Source organism: Balaenoptera ricei, chromosome 3, assembly GCF_028023285.1.
Source record: "Balaenoptera ricei isolate mBalRic1 chromosome 3, mBalRic1.hap2, whole genome shotgun sequence".
Lineage (NCBI taxonomy): Eukaryota > Metazoa > Chordata > Mammalia > Artiodactyla > Balaenopteridae > Balaenoptera > Balaenoptera ricei.
In genome coordinates this window covers 41,169,340-41,190,646 of record NC_082641.1, presented here as the reverse complement: position 1 = coordinate 41,190,646, position 21,307 = coordinate 41,169,340, and the positions used below count along the sequence as shown (strand labels likewise).

Below are 21,307 nucleotides of genomic sequence, written 5' to 3'. Positions count from 1 at the left end.
TGAGTTCTAGGAGCTTTCCTAGAGCCCATACCGCACTCCTTAAGAGAGCTTTGCTTTTCATTGGTTATCAACCTTTGTTGGGGGCATTTTTCTCTGTTTTTTAACCAATTTGTTGTGTATGTCTTAGATTTTACAGTAATGAAACTTTGAGATCTGGTTTTCCTCTACCATCTGAAACTGGGAGATTTCTATATTGGTTTTAGAATATGGTCGGTAAAGAACATATTTGCAAAAAGCTCTTTTGTATCTAAATTCTTTCCACTTGTAAGGTGAAGGATTTGAAATTGGAATAATTAACCACAAGGGGGAGTGTTTCTTTTGATTTTCATTTCCTTTAATAAAACTAACAAATACATATAGTTTAGGCTGGGTTTTATGTTTGTGACCAATGAATAAAATTACACGAGTAGAATGTGATATTTTGTAAATAATTCTATCCAATCACAAAGCCTAATCAACAATTTTTTTGTACACCTACAAGCTGCAAGGCTCTCTGCTAGGCTGTTAGTAGATGCTACAATCTGTCTTTACAAGCCAGATATATAGAAAGGAGCTTGAAATACTGGGTGATTTGTTAAAATGAGCAATTCCAGATGGGTTTATGTTGAACTAATAATTTACACAATAACTACTGCATCATCTATTTTTAATGAGAAATTCAAATACCACCAAAAATATCTTAAAGATATGAGTCAAATGTCTACAGATCTCCTACCACACAGTTCAAACTTCCTCATACAGAGATATTTTCACTTTCCATAAATTCTGCTACACTTAATAAAAAGGTAAATGTGGACTGAGATTTGAAAATCTATTTCCTCTATTTTTTAACATAGCATACAGGCTTCAACTTGCTCAAAGTCACTGAAGCTAAGTAGCATTTCATGGAGAGTTCCTGATAATGGGCCCAAACATATGACAAGGTACCTGGGACTAGATACCATTTAATAGCTGAAAATGATGACAGAAAATATTTGAGCAAAATAAGGAATTTATTATCTTGCATAAGTGAAGTGTCCAGGGATGAGGCCTTGTTGGCTTCCTTTTCAGAACTGTTTGAGCTCAGGCTCCTCAAAAATGGCTCCAAGCAGATGCAGTCATATCTGAAAAAGTGTGTGTGTGTGTGTGTGTGTGTGTGTGTGTGTGTGTGTGTATGTGTGTGTCTTGCTAATGAAAGTGGAATAAAATCCAAACTGGCTTTCAGGACCTCCCAGGATCTATATGTTCAGGTTCCCTTTAATCTCTTAAAACTCATCCCACCAGGCTCTCTCCCTTATATTTCAGACACACTAGCCTCTCTTCTATTCTTCAAATGTGCTGAGTCTTTTCCTACCCTGAAGCCAGGTTGCCTCTGTCCAGAATGCTCTTCCCCCAGCACCGCACAGGCTGTCTCCTCTGCTCCTTCAGGTCTCAGCTCAGCTCAGTGTTCATTCACTCCTGATCCTAACGGATGTGCACCCTGGTCCTCCCCTTCTAATTTCCTTCATATCACTCATCATAAACTACCCTTATTTGTTTTCTTACATATAGTCTGTCTTCCTAACTAGAAAGTAAGCTCCGTGATGCAAGGACCTTATTTTTATAGTTCACAGATGTATCCCCAGTGCTTAAATAACAATAAACACTCAATAAATATTTATAGAATAAATATATTACTTTTTTTTAAACATCTTTATTGGAGTATAATTGCTTTAAAATGTTGTGTTAGTTTCTGCTGTATAACAAAGTGAGTCAGCTATACGTATACATATATGCCCGTATCCCCACCCTCTTGTGTCTCCGTTCCACCCTCCCTATCCCACCCCTCTAGGTGGTCACAAAGCACTGAGCAGATCTCCCTCTGCTATCCGGATGCTTCCCACTAGCTATCTATTTTACGTTTGGTAGTGTATATATGTCCATGCCACTCTCTCACTTCGTCCCAGCTTACCCTTCCCCCTCCCCGTGTCCTCAACTCCATTCTCCATGTCTGCATCTTTATTTCTGTCCTGCCCCTAGGTTCGTCAAAACCATTTTGTTTTTTCTGTTAGATTCCATATAATTTGTTAGCATACGGTATTTGGTTTTCTCTTTCTGACTTACTTCACTCTGTATGACAGACTCTAGGCCCATCCACCTCACTACAAATAACTCAATTTCGTTTCTTTTTATGGCTGAGTAATATTCTATTGCATATATGTGCCACATCTTCTTTATCCATTCATCTTTCGATGGACACTTAGGTTATTTCCATGTCCTGGCTATTGTAAATAGTGCTGCAATGAACATTGTGGTACATGACTCTTTGAATTATGGTTTTCTCAGGGTATATGCCCAGTAGTGGGATTGCTGGGTCGTGTAGTAGTTCTGTTTTTAGTTTTTTAAGGAACCTCCATAGTGTTCTCCATAGTGGCTGTATCAATTTACATTCCCACCAACAGTGCAAGAGGGTTCCCTTTTCTCTACACCCTCTCCAGCATTTATTGTTTGTAGATTTCTTGATGATGGCCATTCTGACTGGTGCGAGGTGATACCTCATTGTTGTTTTGATTTGCATTTCTCTAATGATCAGTGATGTTGAGCATCCTTTCATGTGTTTGTTGGCAATCTGTATATCTTCTTTGGAGAAATGTCTAGTTAGGTCTTCTGCCCATTTTTGGATTGGGTTGTTTGTTTTTTTGATATTGAGCTGCATGTATATTTTGGAGATTAATCCTTTGTCAGTTGCTTCATTTGCAAATATTTTCTCCCATTCTGAGGGTTGTCTTTTCATCTTGTTTATTGTTTCCTTTGCTGTGCAAAAGCTTTTAAGTTTCATTAGGTCCCATTTGTTTATTTATGTTTTTATTTCCATTTGTTTAGGAGGTAGGTCAAAAAGGATCTTGCTGTGATTTATGTCAGAGTGTTCTGCCTATGTTTTCCTCTAAGAGTTTTATAGTGTCTGGCCTTACACTTAGGTCTTTAATCCATTTTGAGTTTATTTTTGTGTATGGTGTTAGGGAGTGTTCTAATTTCATTCTTTTACATGTAGCTGTCCAGTTTTCCCAGCACCACTTATTGAAGAGGCTGTCTTTTCTCCACTGTATATTCTTGCCTCCTTTTCAAAGATAAGGTGACCATATGTGTGTGGGTTTATCTCTGGGCTTTCTATCCTGTTCCATTGATCTATATTTCTGTTTTTGTGCCAATACCGTACTGTCTTGATTACTGTAGCTTTGTAGTATAGTCTGAAGTCAGGGAGCCTGATTCCTCCAGCTCCATTTTTCGTTCTCAAGATTGCTTTGGCTATTCCGGGTCTTTTGTGTTTCCATACAAATTGTGAATCTTTTTGTTCTAGTTCTGTGAAAAATGCCATTGGTAGTTTGATAGGGATTGCATTGAATCTGTAGATTGCTTTAGGAAGTATAGTCATTTTCACAATGTTGATTCTTCCAATCCAAGAACATGGTACATCTCTCCATCTGTTTGTATCATCTTTAATTTCTTTCATCAGTGTTTTATAGTTTTCTGCATACAGGTCTTTTGTCTTCTTAGGTAGGTTTATTCCTAGGTATTTTATTCTTTTTGTTGCAATGGTAAATGGGAGTGTTTCCTTAATTTCTCTTTCAGATTTTTCATCATTAGTGTATAGGAATGCAAGAGATTTCTGTGCATTAATTTTGTATCCTGCTACTTTACCAAATTCATTGGTTAGCTCTAGTAGTGTTCTGGTAGCATCTTTAGGATTCTCTATGTATAGTATCATGTCATCTGCAAGGAGTGACAGTTTTACTTCTTCTTTTCCGATTTGGATTCCTTTTCTTTCTTTTTCTTCTCTGATTGCTGTGGCTAAAACTTCCAAAACTATGTTGAATAGTAGTGGTGAGAGTGGGCAACCTTGTCTTGTTCCTGATCTTAGTGGAAATGGTTTCAGTTTTTCACCATTGGGAACGATGTTGGCTTTGGGTTTGTCATATAATGGCGTATTTTATGTCGAGGTGGGTTCCCTCTATGCCTACTTTATGGAGAGTTTTTGTCATAAATCAGTGTTGAATTTTGTTGAAAGCTTTTTCTGCATCTATTGGGATTATAGTATATTTTTTATCCTTCAATTTGTTAATATGGTGTATCACATTGATTGATTTGCATATATTGAAGAATCCTTGCATTCCTGGGATAAACCCCACTTGATCATGGTATATGATCCTTTTAATGTGCTGTTGGATTCTGTTTGCTAGTATTTTGTTGAGGATTTTTGCATCTATGTTCATCAGTGATGTTGGCCTGTAGTTTTCTTTTTTTGTGACATCTTTGTCTGGTTTTGGTGTCAGGGTAATGGTGGCCTCAATATATTTTAAAAATCAAGCAACACAGAAATATACAAGAGGAAGCAAAATAATTTTTTATATTATCCACAATTCTACTACCCAGATACAGTAACTGTTGTTATTTGGTGAATGTTATTCCATCCCTTTTCTTTGGGCATTAAATTTATATATATATAATATATATGTAGTGCAATTATACTATATACTATTCTTTTTAAATTTTACTCTAATTTCACTTTTATTTGTACTTTTAGTTTATTTTATTTACAACAAAATAACTGAAGTGATACTGAAAGAATTAATAATCATCAGATTATTTACTCACAAGACATAGTCACCCCTAAAATACCCTTCTAAACTTAACAAGACTGTAAGAACTATTAAGAGGATTGAACCAATGTTTTGTTAACTACATGTTCCAATTTGGGGCAGTTTCTATTATTTTTTTTTTAATATTGTGATGTCACTTACATTTTATTCCATAATCCCACAATTGTTTTTGTTTTATATTTAAAGGGATTAAAATCTCACCTCCAGTTTTTGTTTTTGTTTTGTTTTTTTACCATTAACTTCCTTATCACTGAGTTTTAAAGTTTGATTACCCTCTTGATAGACTGGATTTTTGCTGAAGTAGATTTTTTTTAAAGAGCTCTTGGTTATTGTATTTTTGAGTTTTTGTGGGTTTAGGAGTGTCAGTTTGCCCTTTGTCAACACCAGCTTGGCTGTATGTAATAATTTGGGTCATGCTTTTGCTCTCAGCCTTTTTAAGATATTGCACACCACCATCTTCTGGCATCACATGTTTCAGACAAGTCTACGTTCGTTGTCATCATTCCCCTGTTTTTCTATCTGGATGGGAATAAAATTCTTTATCCTTGATGTTTAGCAACTTTGCCAGAAGATACGTTGGTGTTAGTCCTTGTCAATTTCTTCTGCCGTGGGCTACTACTTGATATCTCCAGCCTCATTTCCCACTACTTCCTTGCAGGGGGCATGCCCACCTTGCCAACTTTTTGCCCTTCTGTGACCTCATTATGCTGCTTTAATATCCTTCTGGCTTGGCACAGGCTAGTAAAATTCCCTCATCCCTACCCTCCACCCTGCTGTTTGCTGCCGCTCTTTCCAGCACATTTAGCTCAAGCATCTCTCTCCTCCGTGAGGACTTCCAGAGCACACTCCTCAGGTGACCGGCCACTCTCCCCTTCCACCCCTATGGAATGTAACATGTACCCCTAGTATTACATTTGGTGCACTGATCTACCATCACTGGTTTATGACTGTCTCACATCCAGGACTGTGAACTCCAAGGGGAGGGCCGCCTAGTTTATACCCACATAACTATGCAATTTAAAAGAGTTTATGTTGGTAAAATGTTGGAGATTTTAGATCGGGAGTCTCCAATCCCTGGCCCATGGACTGGTACTGGTCTGTGGCCTGTTAGGAACCGGGCCGCACAGCAGGAGGTGAGCAGCGGGCAAGCTGAGCGAGCAAAGCTTCATCTGTATTTACAGCTGCTCCCCATCACTCGCATTACTGCCTGAGCTCCGCCTCCTGTCAGATCAGTGGCGGCATTAGATTCTCATAGGAGTGTGAACCCTACTGTGAACTGCGCATGCGAGGGATCTAGGTTGCGAGCTCCTTATGAGAATCTAATGCTGGATGATCTGAGGTGGAGCTGAGGCGGTGATGCTAGCGCTGGGGAGTGGCTGCAAATACAGATTATCATTAGCAGAGAGGTTTGACTGCACAGAGACCATAAGAAATCAATTGCTTGCAGACTCATATCAAAACTCTATCAGAGAGTGGCAAGTGACGACAATTAACCTGCATCTGGTGGCAGGCTTTAAGTCAGAATCCGACACTTATTTTAGTCTGCGCTTGGCCCACCCATTATTTTATTTACCACTTCCATCTGCGCCTCTTTCCGGCACTGCACACTTGTCTCAGTCACAGTTTTGGTAAGCCCACAAGCTAACCCTACCCAAAATGTGTAAAAAACATCAGTGGAGAGCTTCTTTGAAAAGGGGGAAAGACGCAGTGATGAGACAGCAGAAGACTCTAAGACTGACAACAAAAAGAAAGCTGCGTTTAAAAGAAACTACCAAGTCCTACTTAAATTACAGGTTCATTGCAACAGGTGATTCACATTCTGTAAGCCCACTTTGTATAATATGTGGCTATCCAACGAAGCCGTGAAACCTTCAAAACTGCTTCGCCACTTGGAGACCAAGCACCCTGCATTAAAAGACAAGCCTTTGGAGTTTTTCAAAAGAAAAAAACGTCAACACGAAGAGCAGAAGCAATTATTGAAGGCCACCACTTCATCAAATGTGTCACATTGAGAGCATCATTCTTAGCAGCTAACCGCTTGCTAAAGCTAAGAAGCCCTCTACTGTTGGTGAAGTGTGGTTCCTTCCTGCTGCTAAAGACATTTGCCATGAACTTTTAGGAGAGGCTGCAGTTCAAAAGGTGGCAGGTGTTCCTCTTTCGGCTAGCACCATAACTAGACGAATTGATGAAATAGCAGGGGTTATTGAGGCACAATTGTTAGAGGATTAATGAGTCACCATGGTACACGATCCAGGTTGACAAGTCTACTGATGTTGACAACAAGGCAACAATGCTTGTTTTTGTGTGATATATTTTTCAGGAGGATGTGCGTGAGGATATGTTATGTGCACTTTTGTTGCCAACACCACAGCTGCAGAACTATTCAAGTCTTTGAATGATTACGTATCAGGAAAACTGAATTGGTCATTTTGTGTCAGTATATGCATGGATGGAGCTGCTGCCATGACTGGACGGCCTTCTGGTTTCACTACTCGGGTCAAAGAGGCCGCTTCTGAATGTGAGTCTACGCACTCTGTCATCCATAGAGAAACGCTGGCTAGCTGGGAAACGTCACCTGAACTTAACAACGTTTTGCAGGATGTGATTAAAATTATCAACCACATTAAAGTACATGCCCTTGACTCAGGTCTGTTCGCGCAGCTCTGTGAGGAGATGGACGCAGAGCACACACGTCTTCTCTTATACACAGAAGTGAGATGGCTTTCTAAAGGTAGATCACTGGCCTGAGTTTTTGAGTTATGAGAGCTGCTCCAGAGATTTCTTTTAGAAAAACAGTCACCCCTGGCAGCACATTTCAGTGACACAGATGGGTCGCAAAACTTGCTTACTTGTGTGACACATTCAACCTGCTCAACAAACTCAACCTGTCACTTCAGGGGAGAACAACAGCTGTGTTCAAGTCGGCAGATAAAGTGGCTGCATTCAAAGCCAAACTGGAATTATGGGGGAGAAAGGTGAACATTGGGATTTTTGGCATGTTTCAAACATTAGCAGAGATTTTGAGAGACTGAACCAGGGCCTTCTTTCTTCTAGCTGGTGCATGATCACTTTTCTCAGCTTTCAAAAGAGTTTGAGCATTACTTCCCAACCACAAAAGACCCCTGAACTGGGAAGGAATGGATCTGAGACCCATTTGTGAGTAAGCCAGGTGAATCAACTTTGTCCATGCTAGAAGAGGATCAGCTGCTTGAGATCGCAAATGACAGTGCCCTTAAAATTATGTTTGAGACAACTTCAAATCTCCATACGTTCTGGATTAAAGTCAAGGCGGAATATCCTGAGATTGCCACAAAAGCACTGAAAAGCCTGCTTGCATTTCCAACATCCTGTCTTTGTGAAGCAGGGTTTTCTGCAGTGACAGCAACCAAAACAAGATCACGGAGGAGACTGGACATTAGTAACACACTTGGGGTGTCACTGTCTCCCATCGCCCCCAGATGGGACCATCTAGTTGCAGGAAAACAAGCTCAGGACTCCCACTGATTCTGCATTATGGTGAATTGTATAATTATTTCATTATACATTACAATGTAATAATAATAAAGTGCACAATGAATGCAATGCACTTGAATCATCCTGAAACCACCGCCCCCCCCCCCCCCCCCCATGGAAAAATTGTCTTCTACAAAACTGGTCCCAAAAAGGTTGGGGACCGCTGTTTTAGATGGCGTGTGGACAAATTGCTAAGCCGGTAGCAAACAGGAAAAGTGTGAATGTGATACAGTTCGAGTGCTCAGATACGTTGAATGCTTTAAGTCTTTAGGGAACAGTAATCATAAAGCAGAAGGTTGGGTAAATAAAAAGTGTTAAAGAGAACCCTGCAGTTAAGCGGCGGAAACAGTCGAGCTTCTATAACGGAGGTGGCAGATGTCCAGGAGAGTCCGGGGTCAGCTCTCCCACACTTCAGCCTCTCAGCTGAGGCTAAAGACATGCGTGGCCAGCCCTTTTCCCATTTAGCTACACCTACACCTCTCGCCCACCGCCGCGACCCATCCGCGAGTGAACACCAAGTTGCAGGCGCCTGCTGCGCAAACGAAGCGGGGAGAACAGCGGGGAGGAGCTAGCTCTGCGCATGCTCGATGTGGGCGGAGGGGGCCGGCAGGTTGCGCCTGCGCGTTGCGTCGACCAGACGCCTCGGCTTCCGCGCCAGGATAGCCGGCTAGGGTTCCCTGGCGGGATGGTGCCGCGGTGCCAGGTAAGAATGGGGAAACCCTCCGGGATGTGTCTGTTCTCCCTTTCCCTCCACAGACCCGGTCCTGCTCGGCCAGACCCCGGCGACCGCCACCGCCGCGGTGGGCCCTCCCGACTTCGGAGGCTTTGCTCCGGTCTCCCCAGCGAAAGTCAAGTCCATTCCGCGAACTCTTGTTCTGCAGGTGATGGCCTGGAAGACCAGCTGGTTTCTAAAGGCACCCGCGATATTTGCCCTTGCTTCTCAGATTGTTCGTTTCTAAGAAGACAAGTTTTCAATTTTAAAAGAAATGCCCTTAACTAAGAATTCTTTGATGAAATGTGCTCCATCTGTGCATTTGCGAACCCTTGATTATTTGCAGGCCTCTGATTATTTCGTAGAAAATGATTTGCTCTCAGTCACAGGTGGGTTATTTTACTTGGTCGGATCGCTTAGATACCAGGCTGTCTGCATAGGTTTGTCCTAGGAAATAGCAGTTTATCCTGTATTTCAGACCCATCTGCTTTTGTAAATATCAGGGTTTGTATGTTGCATAACTTAATCCTGGACAGCTGAGTTCAATGTAATGTAGACTGGAATCAAAGGTCATATGACAACCGTGAAAGATGTGTCTTTAACTTATTTGGTCATTTATTTGTGTAATTCATCTCTTGACTCAGACATTTGTTCACTGCTTAAGTATAAAAGGTGCTATAATTTTATGTCAGTTAAAGGCCAACCTCATGGTTTCTAAGAAGATATTGTTAGGATTTTAGTTGTGGCACACATAACATTTATAAAACTAAAAAGCATCTGGAAATTAGTCTGACTTGTACTTAAAACAAAAATTTTTCAAAATTTGAACTTGTAGGTATGCTGAAATTTTTATGGGCACTTTTAATTTTTTCTAATTTATAAAAAGTGTCTTTGATTAAAGTAATACATTTGAACAACAAAACCCAGTGTGGACAGTCAGAAAAGGACTATGGGTTGTTATTGTTAAAAACATTTTCTTTCTTTTCAGGTGGAAGTGTTGTATTTTGCAGAAAGTGCTGAAATAACAGGAATTCGCTCAGAGACCATTTCTGTGCCACAAGAAATAAAAGCATTGCAGCTGTGGAATGAGATAGAAACGCGCCATCCTGGGTAGTTAAAAATTTGCAGAATGTATATGATTAACACTTTAATATTTAAAAATGTGTGAGTAAATGATAAAAGTAAAAAGTTAATTTAGATTTCCATGTTTAATGTTAAAAGGATCATTAGTTGTATTTTTTCTGAAAACTTAAGTTCTAGTATTTAAAAATGCAAAATTCCTTAATAAAGGTTAAATATATTTTACTAAAAAACACAGTGAGCTGTGACACTCCCAAAGGGACATGATTATATTTGCTTTTATAATCTACAAAATACTGAAAATGTAGATTCTGCATTTTTGTAACGTTAAATGAAATTGTTACATATTCTGTTAAAAAATGTGTGCTTTAAACTTTTATGTCCTGCCCCTTCTTTAGAGAACTCAAAATAGAAATTTCTAAGATTGAAAGAAAAATGAAAGATAACAAACGTTAGCTGCTGCTGAATTTGAGTTTTTACAATATTTGATTTTTTTTCTGGTTCTTGAAAATATCATTTTACTGCTGTTGTTCGTACCTCAATGAGTCTCTTTTGGAACAAAATATAAAAGTGACCTATTTGAACGTGTTCCAGGTATATTAGTACTGTCACTTAAATTGTGTGAATGTTTAACTTGGAAGTCTTAGTGCTGTGTAAAGACAGCCCACAATGTATGTTCAAAAAGAAAATTATTCCTTCTTGATTTCATATCTTTTTAAGTTCTTAAAATGCCCTGATAATCAATGAAATGTAGTGGGGCCTCTTCCTAATTTACCTTTCACGTTTTACCTGCTGAGAAGCACCTGGTGTTTTGGAACCTTTCAGGGTATACTTAGTATACTTGTATGCTTAGATGGAAAGCTCCTGGGGAGGGCATGTACTGATTAAGAAATTGTCCTTTTTTTTTTTGACCTGGTCTGAATGTTGTCTCCAGTCTAGTATTTTTTTTGTTTGTTTCTTTAATTCCCCAAGACACCCAACATCCAGTAAAGAGTTGTTAGCAGTTTACTGCATTCTTTGTGGTGAATAAGTATGTTCTTCAGTGGATATATCCTTTCTCTGCAAAATATGAGTTTAATTAGCGATTTTGCAGATGATGCTTCATAAAGTAATATTTATGTAATTTTGATTGCAGCTGAGGAGATTTGGGGTCTAACAGCATTGATACATCTAATTATACCTTTTTCCCTTCAGATTGGCTGATGTCAGAAATCAGGTGATATTTGCTGTTCGTCAAGAATATGTCGAGCTTGGAGATCAGCTCCTCCTGCTTCAGTCAGGAGACGAAATTGCCATTATCCCCCCAATTAGTGGAGGATAGTGCTTTTGAGCCACCTGGGTATGTGAGAGAGGTTTTTCTTTTTTTTTTTTTTTTTTTTGAGATAGGTTTTTCTTAGGCAATCTTGTGGAGAAGGATCATACAGATAATAACTTATATATGGTTTCCTTTAACTGTATACTCTTTGTAAGGCTGTCTGCACCAACTCTTGGTAAAGCAGCAACTCTTTATTGGTGCAGATGGACTTATAAATACCTATCATCTCTACATCAGTTGTGTTGTAAGCAGTTTAATGTCATCTTGATTTGTTCATTCTATTGATTTAACATGGTTTATTGAGATTTTGTGTCAGGCACAGCGCTAGACACTGGAGTTTTAATACTCCTATTTTGCAGGAGGGAGAAGTTAAAAAACTTGTCTAAGATCACAGAGCTAATAAGTGGCAGAGCCAACATTTGAACTCAGATTATTATTGGACTCTCTGTGTACTTTTCCACCAATATGCTTATTAATACTGGATAATAGCTCTCCTGGGCACAGAGAAATGTAGAAAAATTGCATAGCTGGAAAGTAAAAAGATCACTCTTCCTGAAAAATGTTTACCATTTTCCAGGTATAAAAACAGCTTTATTATTATAGTTATATTGCTAGTGGCTCTAGGACCCATGTCATCTTTCCATCTTTCCAAATAAAGTAAGCCATGTCTGAGTAGGATAATGTGTAAGAACATTTGGTTTTTTTAAAAATTTAACCCATTATTATTTTTATTATTTATTTTTTTAACATCTTTATTGGAGTATAATTGCTTTACAATGATGTGTTAGTTTCTGCTTTATAACAAAGTGAATCAGCTATACATATACATATATCCCCATATCTCCTCCCTCTTGCATCTCCCTCCCACCCTCCCTATCCCACCCCTCTAGGTGGTCACAAAGCACCGAGCTGATCTCCCTGTGCTATGTGGCTGCTTCCCACTAGCTATCTGTTTTACATTTGGTAGTGTATATATGTCCATGCCACTCTCTCACTTTGTCCCAGCTTACCCTTCCCCCTCCCCATGTCCTCAAGTCCATTCTCTATGTCTCCGTCTTTATTCCTGCCCTGCCCTTAGGTTCTTCAGAACCATTTTTTTTTAGATTCCATATGTATGTGTTAGCATACAGTATTTGTTTTTCTCTTTCTGACTTACTTCACTCTGTATCACAGACAGACTCTAGGTCCATCCACCTCACTACAAATAACTCAATTTCGTTATTTTTATGGCTGAGTAATATTCCACTGTGTATATGTGCCACATCTTCTTTATCCATTCATCTGTCAGTGGACACTTAGGTTGCTTCCATGTCCTGACTATTGTAAATAGAGCTGCAATGAACATTGTGGTACATGACTCTTTTTGAATTATGGTTTTCTAAGGGTATATGCCCAGCAGTGGGATTGCTGGGTTGTATGGTAGTTCTATTTTTAGTTTTTTAATGCTCCTCCATACTGAAGAATACTTCTTAGTATAGTCTGGAGAGGCAGACAGAATGAGGCTTAATTTGTCAACTGAGAAATAATGTAGAAATTAATAATCATCCCTAACTGAAAACTCTTATAAGTTAGGAATGAAAGAAAACTTTCTTAATTTGATAGTGTTTTTCTCCAAAATCAAGTAAATATCATATTGGATGACAAAACTTTGGTTTTATTAAAGAAAAGAACAAGCCAAGGATGCTTATTTATTTTTTCACCCATTTCTTCCCCACTTTTCTGTAGGATAGTGTCCCAAAAGTGAAGAATAAATATTGTAAAGCCAATTGCCTGGCATGTTGATAGAGATTGGATTTTCTTAGTCCTATTATTTGGAAATAATAGAATTCTCTGTTAGATATGTATCTCAGTTTTATTTGGAAACTGTGGTCACCATATCACCACCATGATATAGAAAAATGCTATTTTTTTTTGAGTTTGTAATTTATTCAGCAAACAGTGGGCTGCCATAGGTGTGTGTTTGTGTGTGATGGTTAGAGCTGTTCTTTGGGAAGACTAGGAAGATACTCAGCAGCATTGTGTATGATTTGAGTGTGTTTGACAGGATTTGTAACATGCAGTTTTAGAATCTATGTTATTATAGAATCAAGTTGTGGGAACTCAGTGTGGTCTGAAGTTCATAGACGATGTTTGGGTTACCTATATCGTATTGCAAGATGAAGTGGAAGAAGCTCAGGTGACATGTACAGGAGGTTGAAGCATCTTGGAATCCAGTAGCATCTGAATGTTTTTTTTTCAGTAGCATGGTCCTCTTATCTTAAACACACCTTCCCCAGCCCCCATGCTCTGTCTCAGAACGCTGTTTGTTTCCATTAGTTATCCCTATTTGTAATTCCTATTTATTGCTTTGTTCCTCCACTAGCATAAGTGCCCTGAGTGCTGGAGCCAGGTCTTTTGTTCCCTGGTCTGTATCCAGTGTGTGGGCTTAGTCTCTGACCCCTAGTGAGTACGAAATAAACGCTTGATGAATGAAATGAGAAATGCATGGTGAAGGACTTTTACAGCATCTGGTGAATAGGCGTGCAGTCAATTCCTTTATTTCCTCAGTTACTTAACTGAGGTTGTGCCTGATTATGAAATGAACCCAGTTCCTGTGGAGTCATCATTCTGCTTGCCCTCCTTTTTGGGTAAAGAAAAAGGCAGTTCTGGGTGTGGTGCTTGGTAATCCAGTGGTTAGAGGTGATGTGTGTGTGGATGCAGGAGAGAGTTTGGAATACGTTGGCAAATGAAATAGATTACATTTTAAGTGATCATGTTAATGGTAAGTTCCTTTTTATATCATGCTTGATTCGTTAGGGATATTTGTAAAATTACTGAGTTTTGCTAAAATTTTACACTTGCTTATTTTTATCATTCGGATCAAATCATGCCTCCTAACACATCTAATGTAGAAAAAATATATAAATCGAAACATAGCCTATAAGCTGGGTGTTTTTACTCTAGTACCAATGTTAAGGTTTGGTAATATTTTATTTCCAGGGAAGATATAAATGAAGTTGAAGAGAAATCGAAAGATATAATAAAATTCACATCTGAGCAACTTTCAGTAGATGAAGTCTCACAGCTGGTGATTTCTCCACTCTGTGGTGCAATATCCCTATTTGTAGGTGAGTTGTAATTTTCATAGCATCTATTGACTATACAAGACAGTAGAAATTAGCAAGTGTTTCTCATGTTCAGTGTTAATAGTAAGAGGATTTTAAGACACGGAGCAGTTAGCCAGGATTACCCACGGTGGTGAGTAGAAATTTTTTTAATTCTTGTTTTGTTTTAGTAATCTTCAAATTAACCTATGTTAAAGGCAAAAAAAAAAAAAAAAAGAAAAGTAGACTAAAAGTCATTATTAGCAGAGAGAATTCTGATAATCCTGGGAACATAATTCCTTTTAAGTGTCAAATTCTAATTGTTACAAAGGGAATATATACTGGTTTGTCATTTGAATGTTTTCAGTAAACCTGGCTTATCAGTGTCATTTTATTTCCTCATCTTTGTGATGATTATCTTGATTTTCTAATCAAGTTTTTGTGTTTAGAAAATTTCAAAGTAATTTTTAGACAAATTGGTATGCTACTCGTCTATGCAAAAATAATCCTTTTTTATTCTATTAGTGTGCTATTTCTACTGTAGGGAGAAAGCTTATTTTGTATTGTTTTTATTTTTTTTTATTTTAGGAACTACAAGGAATAACTTCGAAGGGAAAAAAGTCATTAGCTTAGAGTATGAAGCATATCTACCAATGGCAGAAAATGAAGTCAGAAAAATTTGTAGTGACATTAGGCAGAAATGGCCAGTCAAACACATAGCAGTGTTCCATCGGCTTGGGTATGATTTCCTTTATCAGTTTAAAAGTTTAAGTGTAGTCATTTTCCGCCTTTGTACTAATTCTGATTCTGGAATCTTTCATTGGCATCCTGTGTTACCCTGAAAGGGAGGTTTGTTTATCATTCTGGCAGACAGTGGCTTTAAGGCTGCTTGTTACATTGTAACGTTTGGAGAATGGCTGATGCTGTAACAAAGTCCAAATGTGCAAGATTCTTTGGCCCTGTGCCCAACAGTCTGTGCTGATATGTGCTAAAGGCCATGAGACCTTTTCAGAACTGTTTTGTAGTCTGTACCCTGTTTATATGACAGTCTGAGATTTTTTTGATGTAAAAGCCTTTTAAGGTCATTAGATTAGTTTGCTGTTTTGTATCACCAAGAAGAGTGGAGTTCCAGGCTTTGAAAAGAACCCAGCAATGGGACTAAATCTATCATCTATTAGTTATTACTTTGTTATTGGTAACTATAATTTTATTAATGTTATCAATTCTGTTATTTACTGTTCATTACTATTTAATACTTTAAATTCTACCTTATATTCATCATGAGATTAGTTTGTATTTCTAGGCATTACCTGACACTGTGCCTTGTTTGTTTGATCAGATATTTGTTGAATCAGTGAGGTACTTTTCATCTTGTTGCCCATTCAGTAAATTTAGTGGATACATGCTAACAGATTAGTCACAAGCTTGGCATCTCCTGCTAAATGCAACTGGGATGAATTACTGTTTTCTAACTAAATGGGATGTTTAGGTAAAACAGAACTGGATATTTAGTTCTAGGAATGCTTCACTGGAATTTTTTTTTTTTTCACATGTCTAGTAGATTTTTTAACATGTAGCTTCAGAGGAGATGATGAATTTTTTTCTTCATTTTGTTAAAGCTTAGTTCCAGTGTCAGAAGCAAGCATTATCATTGCTGTGTCCTCAGCCCATAGGACTGCATCCCTCGAAGCTGTGAGCTATGCCATTGATACTTTAAAAGCCAAGGTGCCCATATGGAAAAAGGTAAGTAAGGAAAATATCTAATTTTGTCTTTGGACATGATTTTTCTCAGGAATTTTTAAAGAACAAGGAAGAAGAGTACATACAGAGTATGTACTTCCCTGACTTTATAGAATCTTGTTTTCTTTTTCTAGGAAATGGGGTGTTTATGTAATAATCTCCTTTCCAAGGTTTATTAAGCATGAAAAATATGTGCCCCAAAGAATGCATGGCCTGGAGAAGACCTCAACAAGTGGTAACAGTTAGAATTCCTAGTCTAGAACGTTCCAGTGGCTCATATATGAAGTATTATCCCTTATATTAGAATTCCCTTGAGTTAGAGGGTCTTTCCTTTGGAGAACAGGAATAATGCATGGCTATTTAGTCAATGGCTAAAATGGAGACCTCTCAAGGCAAAAGAGCCTTCTCCTAGAACTCCTTCATTTTAGGAAAAGAAAAGTGGGATATTGCCTCCTTGGAGAAAATGCATAGTAAGTGGATTTAAAAACCTAACTAGGAAATTCTAGCTTGTTTTCTGTCCATACATCAAACCCATCAATAAAAGCAAACAAGCCCCTGCTTAAAGAGAGCATTCTGAAGATGTGAAAAGGCCCAGCTCCCTGATTTCTCCCCTGGTGTAGTAACCTCAACAGTGGGATCACTCTGTATTCTCAGAAATGTTTAATTACACTTAAGAGCCTCAAATTGCCCACAGCATTGTGGCTGATAGCAAAGCTGAGGAATGGATCCACTGCCCAGTAGAGCTGAAGGCCAGGGTGAAGGACCAGGGGTGAGATGAGCAAATTGGACTCTGAACCAGCACCTGTGAAATTTAGTGACCATATTTTCTGGATAAAAACTGAAACCCATTGTTATAAGGGGATACTTAGGGATTAGAGGATAGGATATGTGAAAGGAATCTGTCTTAGTGAAGCTCAGATATCTGGTTGCTTTGCTGTGAACAAGGCTGCCACAATTTTGATAGACCATGAGACCCTGGAGAGAGCAAGGTAGGAAAAGTATTCCAGAATGAATTGTGAGCCTGGCTGGAAGAGATTCTTTGCCTTGGAGCAAAGAATGGATAGCCAGGTGACAAAGTAGATGAGACGGTAGGCCCCCCAAATAAGGGAGTGGGTAGGAGTTGGGGGTATACTCTCATTGTGATGCTTCGAGAACTGGCTGGGCTTTCTATTTACTTCTCTGTCTGTAGAGGGTGGGAGGGTGTACAGGTGTTCAGAGGATAATTGAATTTGGATTTCTACCCCTGCAGAAATAGAATCTGACTAGAGAGTGAGAAGAGAAAGTGATATATTCTTATTCCCCTTCTGTCCAAAAATTATCTGAATTCTAGTCTGGTTCTGGTTTCAGCCCGTGCTTTGAGATCATCTGTGATACAGGCAAGGAATGGGCAGGTGGGTTGGGCACGCACTTACAGAGTGGTTGCCACCACCACGCAGCTCAGACCTGTTTAGGAACCTTTGTGGTGGTCTCTTAATTTCAAAGCTAATGGAAATATCCCTTCGGCCTTTGGAAACGCGTATTTAGAAATGTGGAAGTAGTAGGTGTGTCTGGAAAGAAAAAAATGTTTAAAGACCTTCCATCTTCCCTACATAACCTTGCCCAGGGTGTCTCCTGTCATGATCCCGAGCGGAATTAATTGTTTATTCCTTTCTGTGTTTGCCCCTTGTCTCGTTAAGGCTTCTTGTCTGTCGTTTCTCCTACTCGACTGAGTCCTTGAGTGTAGGGAGCATGTTTATTCGTTTGTTTGCTCTCATTGCCTTATGCAAATGGCCATTGGATTGTTAAAAGAGGAGCAGATATAAATAGTTGTGATATTCATTTGCCTGATTTATTCAGATATATTTGCATTTATTAAAATGCTCTCCTTTAAATTCTTATTATGGTTCTGCTTTTTAGGAAATGTATGAAGAATCATCATCATCTTGGAAAAGAAACAAAGAATGCTTTTGGGCAACCGATGATTAAACCACTTAGGTTTTTAGAGTCTTAAAATTTAAACTTGGTAAATTCTTATCTTTGATCATGTTTTGATTTTTCTTCTCCAGGAGATAGTTTACTGAACATAAACTCTTACATTACACCAGAGGAACAAGAGAGAAAAAAAAGCAAAATAAATGAGTGTTTAGGATGAGGGCTTATTCGGGAACTAGAGATAGAGGAAAGAAAGGCTTTAGGGAAAAAATGGAAGAATAATTTAAATGTAAGGAAAGATGCCTGTGGTAGACATATTATTCTATGACTAAGCTCTAACTGTAACTTGACTCACATTGAGGTGTGGGCCCTCCTCAGTGACTGTCTCAGAGGCTGCCCCCAACCCCCTACCTCTATGCCCAGTGATATCATTGGTGTCAGGGATGCGTTTTGGGAATGTGGGTGGAACTGGAAGGTGTAAAAAGTCCTTATCGGTTACTCTTGGTATGATATATTTTTAGAATTTATGTATTTTCAAAATAAGCTAAATAAACGTGATTTTAAAAGTTTAAAAGCAATATTTTCCTGTTTTTAAAAATTCAGTGATAATACCTAAGATATTTCATCATATGAAGCTTTCTAGTATTTCAGAATCAATAATCTTACCATAATACTTATTATATTTTATTAGTTATTAGTATTGTATCAATATATAAATTAGCATAAAATTGTTGTAAAACAAGGCAAACTAGCAACAAGGGTGCTTTGTGTTATAATGTTAGTTATAAAATTGTACCCACAACCAATTAAAAAGGAAAATTATATGATTATTTGGTAAAGTATTTTCAGATAGTGTTTTTTAGCTTAAGCAACATTATCATTAATGATGTTTTCTGCAAAATCTTTATACTAAATAATGGTCCAGTTTTTGCTTGGTCGACCTATATACCATCTTGGTAGATCTTAGTATATAAGTTCCATATAGTTCTTTTTTTTTTTAAATTGAAGTATTATTGACTTATAATATTTTGTTAGTTTTAGGTGTACAGCATAGTGATTTGGGGGTTTTTGCATATTATATTCCATTATAGGTTATTACAAGATGTTGGTATAATTCCCTATGCTGTACAGTAAATCCTTGTTGCTTATCTGTTTTATGTATAGTAGTTCGTATCTGTTAATCCCATACTCGTAATTTGTCCTTCCCCTTCGTCCTCTCCCCTTTGGTAAACATAAGTTTGTTCTCTATGTCTGTGAGTGTTTCTGTTTTGTATATAGATTCATTTGTGTTATTTCTTTAGATTCCACATATAAGTGATATCATATAGCATTTGTCTTTCTCTGTCTGACTTATTTCACTAAGCATAAGATTCCATAAATCCATCCATGTTGCTGCAAATGGTGATTTTGTTTTGTGTGTGTGGTGAGTAATATTCCATTGTATGTGTATGTGTGTATATGTCACATCTTCTTAAGCCAGTCATCTGTTGGGTTGCTTCCCTGTCTTGGCTATTATGTAATAAATAGTGCTGCTGTGAACATTGTGGTGCATGTATCTTTTCGAATTAGAGTTTTCATGTTTTCTGGATATATACCCAGGAGTGGAATTGCTCAGTCATGTGGCAGTTCTATTTTTAGTTTTTTAAGGAACCTCCATACTGTTTTCCATAGTGGCTGCACCAGTTTACATTACCACCAACAGTGTTCAAACGTTCCTTTTTCTCCACATCCTCTCCAGTATTTATTATTCGTAGGCTGTTCGATGATAGCCATTCTGACTGTGATAACTCAGTGAGGTGATACCTCATTGTGTTTTTGATTTGCATTTCTTTAATAATTAGTGGTGTTTCATGTGCTTGTTAGTCATCTGTATGTCTTCTTTGGAAAAATGTCTATTTGGGTCTTCTGCCCAATTTCTGATTGGGTCATTTGTTTTTTCGATATTATATGAGCTGTTTATAAATATATTTTTGATATTAACCCCTTGTCAGTTGCATCATTGCAAATATTTTCTCCCATTCCGTAGGTTTTCATTTTGTTGATGGTTTCCTTTGTTGTGCAAGAGCTTTTAACTTTCATTAGGTCCCATTTGTTTATTTTTATTTTTATTTCTTTTGCCTTGGGAGACTGACCTAAGAAAGTAATTGCTGAGATTTATGTCAAAAAATATTTTGCCTATGTTCTCTTTTAGGAGTTTTATGGTGTCATGTCGTATATTTAGGTCTTTAAACAATTTTGAGTTTATTTTTGTATATGGTGTGAGGGAATATTCTAATTTAATTGTTTTACATATAGCTGTCCAGCTTTTGCAACACCACTTGTTGAAGAGATTGTCTTTTCTCTATTGTACATTCTTGCCTCCTTTGTTGTGGATTAACTGACCATAGGTGTGTGGGTCTATTTCTGCACTCTCTGTTTTGTTCCATTGATCTATGTGTGTGTATTTGCGCCAATACCATGCTGCTTTGGTTATGGTAGCTTTGTAGTATAGTCTGAAGTCTGGTGGAAGGGTTATACCTCCAGCTTTGTTCTTTTTTCTCAGGATTGCTTTAGCAGTTCTGGGTCTTTTGTGGTTCCTTATAAATTTTAGGATTTTTTTGTTCTAATTCTGTGAAAAATGTTATGGGTATTTTGATAGGGATCGCACTAAATCTGTAGATTGCTTTGAATGATTTTTTTTTTTTGTACTTCTGTGGTATCAGTTGTTAATTCTCCTCTCTCATTTCTTATTTTGTTTATTTGAGTCCTCTCTCATTTCTTCCTGGTGAGCCTGCCTAGAGGTTTGTCACTTTCGTTTATCTTTTAAAATAAACCAGCTCTTGGTTTTATTGATCTTTTGTATTGTTTTTTGATCTCTATTTTATTTATTCCCTCTCTGATCTTTATTATTTCCTTCCTTATGTTGACTTTGAGCTTTGTTTGTTTTTGTTTGTTTTTCTTTTAATTCTTTTAGGTGATAAGTTTTTATTTGAGATTTTCCTTGTTTCTTTTTTTTTTTTTTTAAATCTTATTTTAATGAATTTATTTTTTTATATTTTTTATTTTTGCCTGTGTTGGGTCTTCATTTCTGTGTGAGGGCTTTCTCTAGTTGCGGCAAGTGGGGACCACTCTTCATTGCGGTGCACGGGCCTCTCACTATCGCAGCCTCTTTTGTCGCGGAGCACAGGCTCCAGACGTGCAGGCTCAGTAGTTGTGGCTCACGGGCCTAGTTACTCCGTGGCATGTGGGATCTTCCCAGACCAGGGCTCGAACCCATGTCCTCTGCATTGGCAGGCAGATTCTCAACCACTGTGCCACCAGGGAAGCCCTCCTTGTTTCTTGAGGAAGGCTTGTATCA

At 38.1% G+C, this 21,307-nt stretch overlaps 1 protein-coding gene across 1 annotated transcript; it reads left to right on the top strand.

The window, feature by feature from the left end:
- The first annotated feature begins 9,862 nt into the window (after nucleotides 1-9,862).
- On the top strand, nucleotides 9,863-18,544 carry MOCS2 (molybdenum cofactor synthesis 2). The gene is made up of 6 exons (XM_059919279.1): nucleotides 9,863-9,951; nucleotides 11,116-11,260; nucleotides 14,216-14,343; nucleotides 14,908-15,058; nucleotides 15,939-16,062; nucleotides 17,956-18,544. Exons 2-6 carry the CDS (start codon nucleotides 11,163-11,165, stop codon nucleotides 18,022-18,024), a joined length of 570 nt encoding a protein of 189 aa, XP_059775262.1. The 5' UTR covers nucleotides 9,863-9,951; nucleotides 11,116-11,162; the 3' UTR covers nucleotides 18,025-18,544.
- The last annotated feature ends 2,763 nt before the right edge of the window (nucleotides 18,545-21,307 follow it).

Bases quoted from the DNA above. Each gene is read 5' to 3' on its own strand.
- MOCS2 (XM_059919279.1), top strand. From the start codon at position 11,163: ATGTCGAGCTTGGAGATCAGCTCCTCCTGCTTCAGTCAGGAGACGAAA. The intron at 14,344-14,907 runs GTGAGTTGTAAT...TTTTTATTTTAG, and splicing joins TGCAATATCCCTATTTGTAG to GAACTACAAGGAATAACTTC. The intron at 16,063-17,955 runs GTAAGTAAGGAA...TCTGCTTTTTAG, and splicing joins AGGTGCCCATATGGAAAAAG to GAAATGTATGAAGAATCATC.